Source organism: Mustelus asterias, chromosome 1 (assembly GCF_964213995.1).
Source record: "Mustelus asterias chromosome 1, sMusAst1.hap1.1, whole genome shotgun sequence".
Lineage (NCBI taxonomy): Eukaryota > Metazoa > Chordata > Chondrichthyes > Carcharhiniformes > Triakidae > Mustelus > Mustelus asterias.
Window position 1 is genome coordinate 54168430 of NC_135801.1, and position 13277 is coordinate 54181706.

A 13277-nucleotide genomic window follows, 5' to 3' on the forward strand; every position below is an offset into this window, starting at 1 on the left:
TGGCCAGCTATATCCCACAGGCAGCATCTAAAAATCAACCCAGCAGCCACTAACTCCAGGAAACAAAATACAAATCGTCCAAAAACACCTTTTAACTTGTCCAGTCACTGAATTTGAAAAGACCCTTGAGCCCTGTCTGAAACCTTGCAAGGCATCAATATACCAATTCTGTATATAACTGACATAATCTATCCTCCCACTTTGTAACTTGTGTGTGTGTGCCTGTGTGTGAAAGAACTCTTGAAAATCTGTGCAAGAGAATCACATCATTTTTATTTAGAACGGGTGTTAAATACAGTAAATATTTTTTTAAAAGCTTGCAAGCAAACCTGTCTGTGAGTTTTACAGTTGCAGCCCTTTAAATAGTTAAACACCCACTGAATAGGCAAGCATGTTCTTTTAAAAAAACCTCTTTCCATCCTTTGTTTGACTGCAACAGAAGGGAGCCATTTTACAATTTCTTACCTGACTGTAACACTAGCTCTAATTTTGGCATTATACTCATTCTGGATTGTCATACCAGAGGAAGTAATGTCATTGTATTATATCAAATCTTTACTGTTGAAACTTTACTGTTGAACTTCAGTAGTTTCATCTGATGTTGAAAATGTTTGTAAATCATCAAATGTTTTGGGCAAGGCTGATATGGCATTTTTAAAATTATACCTCGAGTGAAGAGAGGTGTATGACAAGACTGTGTATTGTCGCTACAATTATTTAATCTGTACACAGAACAAATATTCAGGGAGTCAGATATACTCCCAGGGGTAAAAGCTGGAGGCAAGAAGATAAGAAACTCGTGGTACGCTGACGACACAGCATTAATTGCAGACTCAGAAGAGACGCTCCAAAATAATAGATAAGTAAAATCTAGAAGCTTGGAAAATGGATTGTGTATGAACACCAAACAGAAAAACAATGGTAGAGTATATTAGAAGAAAGGAGAGTGAAAATCGAAGTGGATGATGTCACGCTGGATCGAGTTTGCTTGGACAAATGATAATGGAAAAGGATAAATGCGACGCTGAAGCCAGAAGAAGGATAGAGTTAATAAGCAATAATTTTGTCAAGATGAAGGATGTGTTAACAACAAGGAAAAAAAACTCATAAGCTGCTACATTTTCTATCACTTTCCTGTAGACCTCGGAAATCTAAACAAATCTAATCTTTGATATGGGGGCGCCATGGCTTCTGTTAAAATTCCAGATACAAATGAAGAGGTGCTTGAAATTGCAAGAGCAAAAATAACTGACAAAGAAGAAAATGTCAGTACTTCAGCCACTTGATCAGAGCTGAAAAGTTACAGAGATCTCTGCTGGAGGGCAGTAGAAAGAGGGGTCAACTTAGGTGTAGTTCGATGACGGATGCCACAGAGCAGTTGCAAATGAGCTACAGTGGATAGGTGAGGTTGGCACAAGACACAAATGTAACATTCCATGACAGCAGCAGATACTTTCAAACTACTAATTACTTATCATTTGGCTTTCTATTTCCCACTTTGTAGCTATCAGTTTGTTTAACCACTCTCTCATCTTTACCCTGATGCCCTTCCTGCTTTCCCCAGTATGGTGCCATATCTATGGTGCCATGAGAACTCCCAACTATTTCCTCACTTTCTAACTGCTGATTTAACAATCCCCTCCCCTCCGCCACCACCACCACACCACCACCACTATCCCATGTCCTCATTATTACAAAGGATGTCCACTTCTGCCTCCACCCATACCTCAGCCCATCTGCTATCAGAAACCATAGAAACCCTACAGTGCAGAAAGAGGCCATTTGGCCCATCAAGTCTGCACCGACCACAATCCCACCCAGGCCCTACCCCATATCCCTACATATTTACCCACTAATCCCTCTAACCTATTTATTTTAGCAGAGAGGCCAATAACCAAAAGGCATGGATTAAATAATTTAGCAAAACGATTGGGGGAGTGGTGAAATATTATCACTTGGGAGTGGTGGGGTTCTGCAACTCTCTGCCTGAAAGGGTGGTAGAGGTGGAAACCCTCATTAAATTTAACAAATACTTGGATAAGCACTTGAAGTGCTGTAACTGACCAGATGCTAAGAGTTGGAAAATGGAATTAGGCTGGATAATCTGTAGCGACAATGGGCTGAACGGCCTTCTGTGCTGTAACGTTTCTATGTTTTGAATGCATTGTCATGTAAGATGATTGATATGTATTGCATATTCATTATTCATGGTCTAATTAGGGTAAATTCACTTGACTTTTATTGCTTTGGCTCAGTGTTTGAGGTAGTATTCTTTAAAAATACAGATCCAAAGTATTTTTCATCCAGATGCTGAGGTTTGTGTGGTATGACAAAATCTAGTTACTTATTGTCACATGAAACCATTTTCTTTCTCACCAGTGGATAGCTCTGAAATATCCTCATATCGCTATCTATGTCGATACATGTCGAGAGTGCTATGAAGCATATGTCATCTATAACTTCATGATATTCCTATTGAGTTATTTGACATATCAGTACCCAAATTTGGTGATACTGCTGGAAGCTAAAGATCAACAGAAACATCTGCCTCCTCTCTGCTGCTGTCCATCTTGGCATATGGGAGAGTAAGTAGTAATTCAGCTGTTAATGCCCTGCTTAAATGTAGCTAATTTTCCTGCAAGAGATTTAAACTGAAGTGATTGGTTTGTATCTTTTCTGTTGTACTCTTTTGTTTATGTAACATTTAAAAATCTATGCCATGTAATGAATTAACCATTTACATGAAAACGTTATTAACCATTTTGCACATAATACTAAAACAATGCTGTAACTTTAAAAATAAGCACTGTTCTAGCGATCAGGACAACTGAGAAAAATCATTCTGCCCATCTTGGGTCATTAATTTGAAAATTTCAACATGTACTGTATCACAGGTTTGAATCAATTTACTGCAGATAACTTTTCCAGTCTAATCACATTAGGAGCAGAAACAACTTTGCATGACAACGAGCTGCATGAGCTTTTGGGACACGTGAACAAAAGCTTTATCAAAAAGGTAGGTTTTAAGGAGCATCTTAAGAGAAAGCTAGAGACAAAGACAGGTTTAGGGAGGAAATTCCAGAGCTTAGGGCCCAGGCAGCTGTCAGCGGTGGTAAAATTAAAATCAGGAATTTTCGAGGTATTGGACGGTTTCAAGGCTAGAGGAAATTAGAGAGGAATGAGGTCATGAAGAAATATGAAAATTCTAAAATTGAGGCCTCACCATTGAGGCTAAGTAAGTGAGGCCTCACTTACTTAGATCAGCAAGCACAGGTGTGATGGATGGATTAAACTTGATGTGAGGTTTGTTTTTAATTGATTCCTGGGATGTAGCAAGGCCAGCATTTATTGCCCATCCCCAGTTGTCGTTGAGAAGGTGGTGATGAGCTGCTGCCTTAAACTGCTGCAGTTCCTGAAATGTAGATACAGTGCTGTTAAGAAGTTCCAGGATTTTGATCCAGTATCAGTACAGGAATGGTGATATATTTCCAAGTCACAATGGTGTGTGGCTGCTTGGAGGGGAATTTCCAGATGGTGGTATTCTGATGTGGCTGCCAACCTTGCCCTTTTAGATGTTAGTGGTTGTGAGTTTGGATGCTGTCAAAGGAGCCTTGGTGAGTTCCTACAATGTATCTTTTTGATGATATACAAAGAACAATACAGCACAGGAACAGGCCCTTCGGCCCTCCAAGCCCGCGCCGCTCCCTGGTCCAAACTAGACCATTCTTTTGTAACCCTCCATTCCCACTCCGTTCATGCAGCTATCTAGATAAGTCTTAAATGTTCCCAGTGTGTCTGCCTCCACCACCTTGCCCGACAGCGCATTCCAGGCCCCTACCACCCTCTGTGTAAAATACGTCCTTCTGATATCCATGTCAAACCTCCCCCCCCCCGTTCTATACAACTGCAACATCAGACCCCAACTTTTATACTCTATGCCCCGTCCTATAAAGACAAGCATGCCATATGCCTTATTCACTACCTTCTCCACCTGTGATGTCACCTTCAAGGATCTGTGGACTTGCACACCCAGGTCCCACTGCGTATCTACACCTTTTATGGTTCTGCCATTTATCGTATAGCTTCCCCCTACGTTAGTTCTACCAAAATGCATCACTTCGCATTTATCTGGATTGAACTCCATCTGCCATTTCTTTGCCCAAATTTCCAGCCTATCTATATCCTTCTGTAGCCTCTGACAATGTTCCTCACTATCTGCAAGTCCAGCCATTTTCGTGTCGTTCGCAAACTTACTGATCACCCCAGTTACACCTTCTTCCAGATCGTTTATATAAATCACAAACAGCAGAGGTCCCAATACAGAGCCCTGCGGAACACCACTCGTCACAGGCATCCAGCCGGAAAAAGACCCTTCCACTACCACCCTCTGTCTTCTGTGATACACTGCTGCCAGTGTGCATCAGTGGTGAAGGGAGTGGATATTTGTGGATGAGGTGCCAATCAAACCGACTGTTTTGTCTTGGATGGTGTCAGGCTTCTTGAATGTTGTTGGAGCTCCACTTATCCAGGCAAGTATTCCATCACACTCCTAACTTGTGCCCTGTAATTGGTTGACAAACTTTGGGAGTCAGGAGGTGAGTTACTCACCACAGGAGTTAGGTGAAGGGCAGCAGAATTTTGAATTAACTAAAGTTTACAGATAGTGTGAAGTGGGAGGAACATAAATAGAAGCAAGAGGAGGCCACTAAGCCCCTCAAGCCTGTTCTGCCATTCAACTAGTTCATGGCTGACCTTCCACCCCAATGCCATTGTCCTGCATTATTCCCATATCCCTTGGTTTTCTACTCATATCTGGAAATCTATCTACCCTCTGGGGTACAAAATTCCAAAAATTCACCACCCTTTGTGTGAAGAAATTCCTCCTCATCCCAGTCATTAATGGCCTATCTCTTATTCTAAGACTGTGACCCCTGGTTCTAGATCTCCCAGCCAGTCAAAACATTCTTCCTGCATCGATCCTGTCAAGCCCTGTAAGAACTTTGAGTTTAAATGAGATCACCTCCCATTCTTCTAAACTAGTGAATATAAGCTCAAACTCTTTCTTCTCTTTTCATGGGAAAATCCTGTCATTCCATGAATCAGTCTGCTGAATCTTTGTTTTACTCCTTCTGGCAAGTATATCCTTAAGGAGACCAGAGGAATTGCTCTGTTCAATTTCAGCAAGGTATCTTTACTTCTGCACTCACATCCTCCTACACTATAGGCCAACATGCCATTTGCCTTCCTAATTACTTGCTATACCAGCTTTCAGTGACTCAGTGGATACGGACACCCAGGTCCTTTTGGACATCAACACTTCCCAATCTCCCACCATTTAAGAAATACTCTGTATTTCTGTTTATCCAATCAAAGTGAGTAACTTCACATTTTCCCACATTATATTTCATCTGCCTTGGTCTTGCCCACTCACTTAGCCTGAATCCCTTTGATGTTGCTGCATCCTCACATTCCCACCAAGTTTTGTGTCATCAGCAAATTTGGAAATGTTACATTTGGTCTCCACATCCAAATCATTGATCTAGATTGTGAATAACTGGGGCCTAAACACTGACCCCATCAGTTACAGTCTTCTAACCTCAGAATGACCCATTTATTCTACTCTTTTCTGTCCGTTAACCAATTTACAATCCATGCCAATATATTCCCACCCAAACCCTTGTGCTCTCACTTTTTGAGGGGTGGGGGGGGGGCGGTGTAGGGAAGGGAGGTGCAGAGGTCACCAGGCTTAAGATGGGGCCTTTAGATGAAGGTAGACCCCCCCCCCCCCCCCCCCCCCCCCCCCCAACCTTTCCCGCCCGAGATTGAACTTTATTTCTGGGTTTCCCTTATGGAGTTTCAGCCTGCTCTGCCAGATTAAAAATTGAGGTTGACAGGAAATGGCCGTTTACTGGCCACTTAAGTGCCTCAGTTGGGCAAGAGTGGGCTTCCCGTCTGAGGCCTTGCCCACCCTGGTGTAAAATCGTTGTGAGGTCAAGATGGGTGGGAGCCCAGAGAGAATCCCGTCCCTGAAATTTCACGCACTCCACCCTGCCTAAAAACCTGCTGGAGGAGGCAACATAAAATTCTGACCCTTGTGTGGAACCTTATCGAAAGCTTTCTGAACATCAAAATACATTCTCTCCTTTATCTATGTTACAGTTACATTCAAAAAAATTCAACAGACTTGTCAAAAACAATTTCCCTTTCATAAATCCATGTTGACTCCGCCCAATCCTGCCAGTATTTTCTAAGTATCCAGTTATCACATCCTTTATAATAGATTCTAGCATTTTCCCTACTACAGAAGTCAGGCTAATAGATCTGTAGTTCCCTGTTTTTTTTTGTCTCTCCCTCCTTTCTTAAATATTACTTGCCAGAAGGAGTAAATATTTATTTGCTACCTTCTAATCTGCAGGAACCATTGCAGAATCTATAGAATTTCTGCAAACTCTCCAAATTGGAGGGCTCAATATTGAGTTCAACAACTTTAGACTGTGAACTTTCCCCTCCATCTTGATTCTGCTCACCACACTTGCCCCAACACAACTTCACCTCTCCCCCACATGGCCACCTGTCCCATGTTATTCAGGCTTGCTCCCACTTGTTCTCTACTTGGTCCCTCAAAGTATTGTTATAGAAAATAATCTTTTATAAGTTGCAGGAATTCGTGTTAATTAGGTTTACCTTGTCTATATCTAGGTTAAAGTCTCTCATGATTACAGTATTACCCTTGTTACATGCACCTTGTTACAGCACAGTGGCACAGTGATTAGCACTGCTGCCTCACAATGCCAGGGTTCGATTCCCTGCTTGGGTCACTGTCTGTGTGGAGTTTGCACGTTCTCCCCATGTCTACGTGGGTTTCCTCCGGGTGCTCCGGTTTTCTCCCACAGTCTGAAAGACGTGTTAGTTAGGTGCATTGACCCGAACAGGCGCCGAAGTGTGGTGACCAGGGGAATTTCACAGTAACTTCGTTGCAGTGTTAATGTAAGCCTTACTTGTGACTAATAAATAAACTTTAACACCTCAGATTTTTTGATTTACACCACACTTTTATAGTATCACTATTTGGTGAAACAGCTCCCACCAATGTTTGCTGCCCCTTGCTGTTTCTTAACTATATCCAAACTGATTCTGCATCTTGATCTTTTGATCTAAGAACTTCTCTCACTAATGCACTGATCTCATCCTTCGTTAACCCCCAATCTTTTACCTTTTTGCCTGTCCTTCATAAATGTCAGAAATCCTTGAATATTCAGTTCCCAGTCTTGGTCATCCTGCAGCCATGTTGCTGTAATGGCAATTAGACGGCATTCGTGTACTTCTATTGTATTGTCAATTAATCTATTTTGTTGCAAATGCTACCTGCATTCAAATAGAGTGCCTTCAATTTTACCTTTTTAACATTTTTCCTTATTTTGACCCGATTTGATGCTGGCCTTTGTTTCCATTGCCTTCCAATTTCACTTACTATTTTACTTCCTACCATTACCAGTTTTGTTTCTCTCCTGTCTGAATTACCTCCTTGGGTTCCCACCCCACTTTCCAAGCTAGTTTGAACCCTCTGGCTAGAAAAAGGTCTAGAGGTACAAAACGCATAGTTAAGGGTTTCAGGAAGAGGTGAGGCAGGGACGAAGATGGGGGTCAACAGCTCGCTCAGTTCAGAGTCCAATAGTATGCCACGGTTGTGAATGGTCTGATTCTGTCTCGGACATAGGTGAAGATATGGGGTGGAGTCTGTGAGTAGGGAATGGTATTTGTGGTGGGGACTGAAGGTAATAGTTTTGGTCATCCCACTATTTCTTGCAATGTGTTAGCTTTGACTCTTTCTTCAGAAACCGAATGTTGTGGGTTCAAGTCCCACTTCAGAGACATGTAATCAAGGCTCACATTCAATCCAATACTGAGGATACTCTGCATGGTCTTGAGATGATGTCTTTGACATTAAAACAAGGTGCTGCCTGTCCACTCTAATCTCAAGCTACTTGCTGGAAAAAAGCAAGAGTTTCCCCATTGTTCTTCGCAATATTTATTCTTCAACCACCATCACTTAAAAAAAATGTCATTTATCTCACTTCTATTTTGGGGAAATGCTGTGCATAAATTCATTTTTCAATTCTTAAATTATAAAGGTGACAGCACTTCAAAAATAATTAATTGCCTATAAAGCCTGAGGTGAAATGCACAATATAAAATGCAATATTTTCTTTTCTTTAAAATTTGAATTTAGCGGGTTTAGCCTGAACTAGATGGCCTGTCGATGTGTTTATTACATACTACATTAAATAAATCAAGATTATATGAAGGGTTGCTCAGTACTGTTTTCTGTATTTACACTCCAGTGCTATATTGGTGTATTATGAACAGATGCACTATTTTTGGTCACTTCACATGTGGTTGAATTTTAATTTATACAAGATGCAGTTTGTGAAAGTTGCCTTTAAATAAGCCTTTATAAAAAGCATTAAAGAAAAACCTATATCATAAGACTGTTGTTATAAGTTGTAGTGTGTATTTGGTATCATGAAAGGTAGCTCTTAACTGTAAGAATTCATTTGTTTTGTGAATGATCCTGGCAGGAGCCAAGCAAAGCATTAGTGAGCAGGTGAGTATTAATGAGTCCATCTTTTTGTGAACAGGAATTACTTTGGCATTTTTCCACACTGTTGATGAATGCCAATGTTGAAACTGTACAATTAAGAAAGCTGTGTTTTTTAAATTGAGGTCCGTGGCTTTATAAATAGAGGCATAGAAGCAAAAAGTTACAATGAACCTTTATAAAACATCAGTCGGACCTCAGCAGGTGCACTGGGTTCAATTCTAGGTATCTCACTTTAGGAAGGATATCAAGATCTTGGAGAGAGGGTGTAGAAGAAATTTACTAGAATGGTGCAAAGATGAGTGTCTAGTAATATGTAGTGACTGAAAAGGCGGTGCTTGTTCTTCTTAGGGCAGAGAAGGTTAAGAGGAGATTTGATAGTGGTATTAAAATCATGAAGTGTGTTTTGCTAGAGTAAACAAAGAAAAACTGTTTCCAATAGCCAGTGGACACAAATTTAAGCTACCAAGCAAACAAACCAGAGATGACATGAAGAAAAAATATCTAAACGGCAAGTTATGGACTCGAAGAGACATTAGAAGTAATTTCAATAATAACCTTCAAAGGATACTGTATAAATACATGAAGGGCAAAAACTTTGCAGGGCTAAGGGAATAAGACAGGATGTGGGACTAACTGGATAGCTCTTCCAATGCACAATGGACCAAATGGTCTCTTGTGCTGCATCATTATATCATCCTATGACTCAATGATTATGTTAAACTGAGAAGCAGTCTTCCCAATTTCTGCCAGAATTGCTAGTTGCTCCTTTCAGTTATGTTAAAATAATTGTGTAATGCAGTATGTAAAATGTCAATGTCTCTTCAATTTATAGAAAACCTAAATGAGTGGCTTGATGACATGATGGAAATATTTCTAATCCTTTTAAAGATTTTACTATACATATTTTGTGATGTGGCTTTATATAAAAAGTAGCAAATCACAGATGATTTCCTTATCTGTTTTCTGAGACAAAATTGAAGAAGAAAAATCTTTTAATCCATGTACATTATGCACACTGCAAATAAAGTCACTGTGGAAATCTCCTCGTCGCCACACTCCAGCACCTGTTCGGGTACTCTGAGGGAGAATTTAGCATGGCCAATCCACCTAACCTGGTACGCCTTTGAACTGTGGGAGGAAACCGGAGCACCCAGAGGAAACCCCACAGAGACGAGGAGAACATGCAAACTCCACACAGACAGTGACCCAAGCCGGGAATCAAACCCGGGTCCTGGTGCTGTGAGGCAGCAGTGCTAACCACTGTGCCACCATGCCCCCCTGACAATGATCACAGTCTACTGCAAACAAGCTAGTTATCCATTGTGGGATGTTGATGTTCAAAATTATCAAGGGTTTTGATTGAGTAAATAAGACCCAGCAGGCGAGGCAGCATCTATGGTGAAAGAAGTGGAATTAACAATTTGGCTCAAGGATCTTTCAACAGATCAGAACTTGCCATCTGACATCAACATCCCACAATCGATAGCTTGTTCTCAGTAGATTGTGTTCATTGTCTTTAGGACAAAATGGTAATTCAGAAAAGTCTATTCATATATATAAAAATACTGAATTAAGAAATGTGTTGTATTTGAATTGTATTGCCCTGTTGTATATTTTTCTATTGCTGCAAGTTCCAGTATACATGTTTTAATTTTTTTCTTATGATCCAGAAATAAGATGTTTGTAAATTCCATAATATTTACCTTTGTTACAGCATTTTAATTGATTTATGCCATAATAGGTGTCTTAGAGTGATTACAATTACAAATTCAGTTTTTATATTTTATATTTATTCAGAATGCTATTTTTAACTATGTTTCACTGTAGGCTGTTGAAGTTTTCATAGTAGTAGTTCCTATTACTTTCCAAATATTGCTCCAAATAAATACTCATTCTGATAACCTTTTGGTTTGTGCTTTCTTTGGTAGGGTGTTGCTGTTTAGATGCAAGCTTGGAGTTTTGCAGTACACCGTTGTCAGACCATTTACAACAATAATTGCATTGTAAGTAATATTGTTTTGGAGCATTGAATGAGAATATGTATTTTCAACCTTTGTTTGGCTTGCTACATTTTCTTAGGGGCTTCAAACACTTGTGCAACAATCTGTGTTTTCTCCAATCTAGTATACTGTGTTTGCTTGCTCATAGCGCGGTCTCTTTATTGGGATACCCAATATAGAAGGATGACTACTTTGTTGAGAATCATTCTTTCACACATCAGCATTACCCTGACAGTCTGTGAATTGCCATGACAATTCTTGTTCTCTCCTATAAAGATTCCCATTGCACCTTGTCTGTGCCACTCCAGCTTTGGTCTTTTCACCTTTTTGGTCTGTTGCATAGTTCCAGCTGATCTCAACCCGATTCATGGAACATTGTTTCATTTTCATGTTCTTCAGCATTTAGTTATCTCCCCTGTTTTTCTGTTGGATTCTCCCAGTATAATTTAGCTTATTTTTAATAACTGCATGTAACTCGATCCATTGTATTTTCTGTAACCTTTTTTCATTGTATCTAAAGCCCCTTTCATGTTGAATCACACAGCACAGAAAAATTATATTGTGCCTGTGCCAGAAAACTTTCCTTTTTCAAGTATATGTCCAATTCCTTTCAAAAGTTTCTCATGAAATTGCTTCCACCACACTTTCAGGCAATGCATTCCAGATCATAAATCATTGCATGGAGAAAAAATTAGATTCCCTTCTTTCTGCTTCATTTGCGGATTATCTCCGATGTGTCATAGAATCCCTACAGTGCAGAAGGAGGCCATTCGGCCCATTGAGTCTGCACTGACTCTCCAACAGAGCATCTTACCCAAGCCTACCCCCTGCTCTATCCCCACAGCCTCATGCATCTACCAGAGCTGCACACCTTTGGACACTGGGGCAATTTAGCATGGCCAATCCACCTAACCTTCAAATCTCGACTGTGGGAGGAAACCGGAGCATCCGGAGGAAACCCATGCAGACACGGGGAGAATGTGTGGAGTTTGAACAATCACCCAAGCTGAGCATCGAACCTGGGTCCCTGACAATGTGAGGGAGCAGTGCTAGCCACTGTGCTGACCTTGGGATTGGGGGTGGTGGTGGTGGGGAGGGGCAGGGGAAGGCAAATTATGTCCATCAGGTTCGCCCTGCCAATGGGAAGCAGTTTATTTACTCAATCTGATTTACTCAGTCAAAACCCTTGATAATTTTGAACATCACTCTTAAATCTCCCCTTAACATTCTCTCCTATAAAAGGAATAATCACAGCTCCACATATATGAATTGCCTTATCTCTGGTACCAGTATTGTAAATTTCTTCCGTGCCTTTTCCAAGGGTAAAGTTTTGAGCACTTTCAGCTGCCGACTCTCACACTCCAACAGCCATTCCACACTCAATTGAACATTGATTGACAGCGGGTGGGACTTCCATTCACCCTTGGAAGGAAATCTCACTCATGAAAGCTGTCAGCTAATCAGATTTGGCAGGGGGGCACAACTCTGAGGGGACTGAGAGTGAGGCCCCTCCCCTTCCTTTCCTGAGATGTGGAAAGGTGGAAATGTCTATTTCCCACCCTACCTACACCCACCAACCTAAAGACTGAGGCCAGATGGGATAAGGACACATAAGGGCCTTAATAGGTGAATGTGAGAGTTTCTGGCCCAAGGCCTGCCCACCCAAATGTGAAATTGTGTCTGGGTTTGAGCTGGCGGCTTCCCCGGGGATTCCTGTCCATTCAATTTGATTCTCTTCCCCCCCCCCCCTCCCCCATCACCCTCACCCAGCTTCAGAACCTGCATTGAGGGAGTATAAAATTCTGTCCCAAGACTATTGTGAGATCTTTGCACTTCTTTCCAACATCTTGATTTTTATTGGGTTTTTTTCTGAAAGTAGCTGGCACGTTTGAACTGTAAATCCCGTCCTCTTGAATACATTCTGACTTGCTGATTTAAAAAAAAACCTTTTGAAAATAAATTTGTCCTGCAGCTTGACTGTCAGTTCTGATGAAGGAACGTTCATTATATGTGAGGCCATCTGTGATCTTTCATATGCCATTTGATTGCATCTATGACTATCTATCCTGTCAATAAATAGGCACTCTAACGTGTGGGGAGGCGATTTGCGGGATTCCCGCGAGCGTTTGTGGTCCTGCTAGCGTCTCCCAGTGTCGGGGAGGTGACTGGAGGGAGCTGGAGATCAAGGCTGTCCGGGACGGGGTGGGTGGAGGCTGGGAATGGTCGAGGGGCTCGCGATCGGGCTGTGGGGGGGTTGGAGGGGCAGCACTGCAGGGGTTTCGGACTGGCCAGCTATCGATCTGGCCTGCAAATGGGAGGCTGACAGTGTGGGGCCACTGCTCATGCACAGAGGCCCGCTGGTGTCAGCCTCTCGGGTGGGAATAGGCCCCGCCCCCTGAAGTCTAATGATATTCACGCCGGTGGTCTCTGCATTGTACAGAATGTGGGAGATTCAAGTTTTCCTGCGAATTCAACACTTAGGGCCCGATTTTACCATTTTCATTCTAAGTGCCGAATCTGGGCGTAGTACAGATCCGACTTAGAAATCCGCTTTCAGGCGCTCCCATACACTCTCAGCCATCTCTAGTCCGATTCGCGCTGTGGGTGGGGCTTAGCGCGGCCGGAACGATCGATGCTCTGAACTGCGCATGCACAGCTAGAAACAAATTGGAAAA

General features: G+C 41.7%; 1 protein-coding gene across 1 annotated transcript in view; it reads left to right on the forward strand.

The window, feature by feature from the left end:
* Window positions 1-13277, forward strand: part of tmem184c (transmembrane protein 184C) — a 41490-nt gene that overhangs the window by 8045 nt on the left and 20168 nt on the right. The window contains exons 4-5 of the mRNA XM_078212366.1: window positions 2380-2585; window positions 10531-10605. Of these exons, the coding sequence (XP_078068492.1) occupies window positions 2380-2585; window positions 10531-10605 (281 nt within the window). The remainder of the gene's footprint in view (window positions 1-2379; window positions 2586-10530; window positions 10606-13277) is intronic.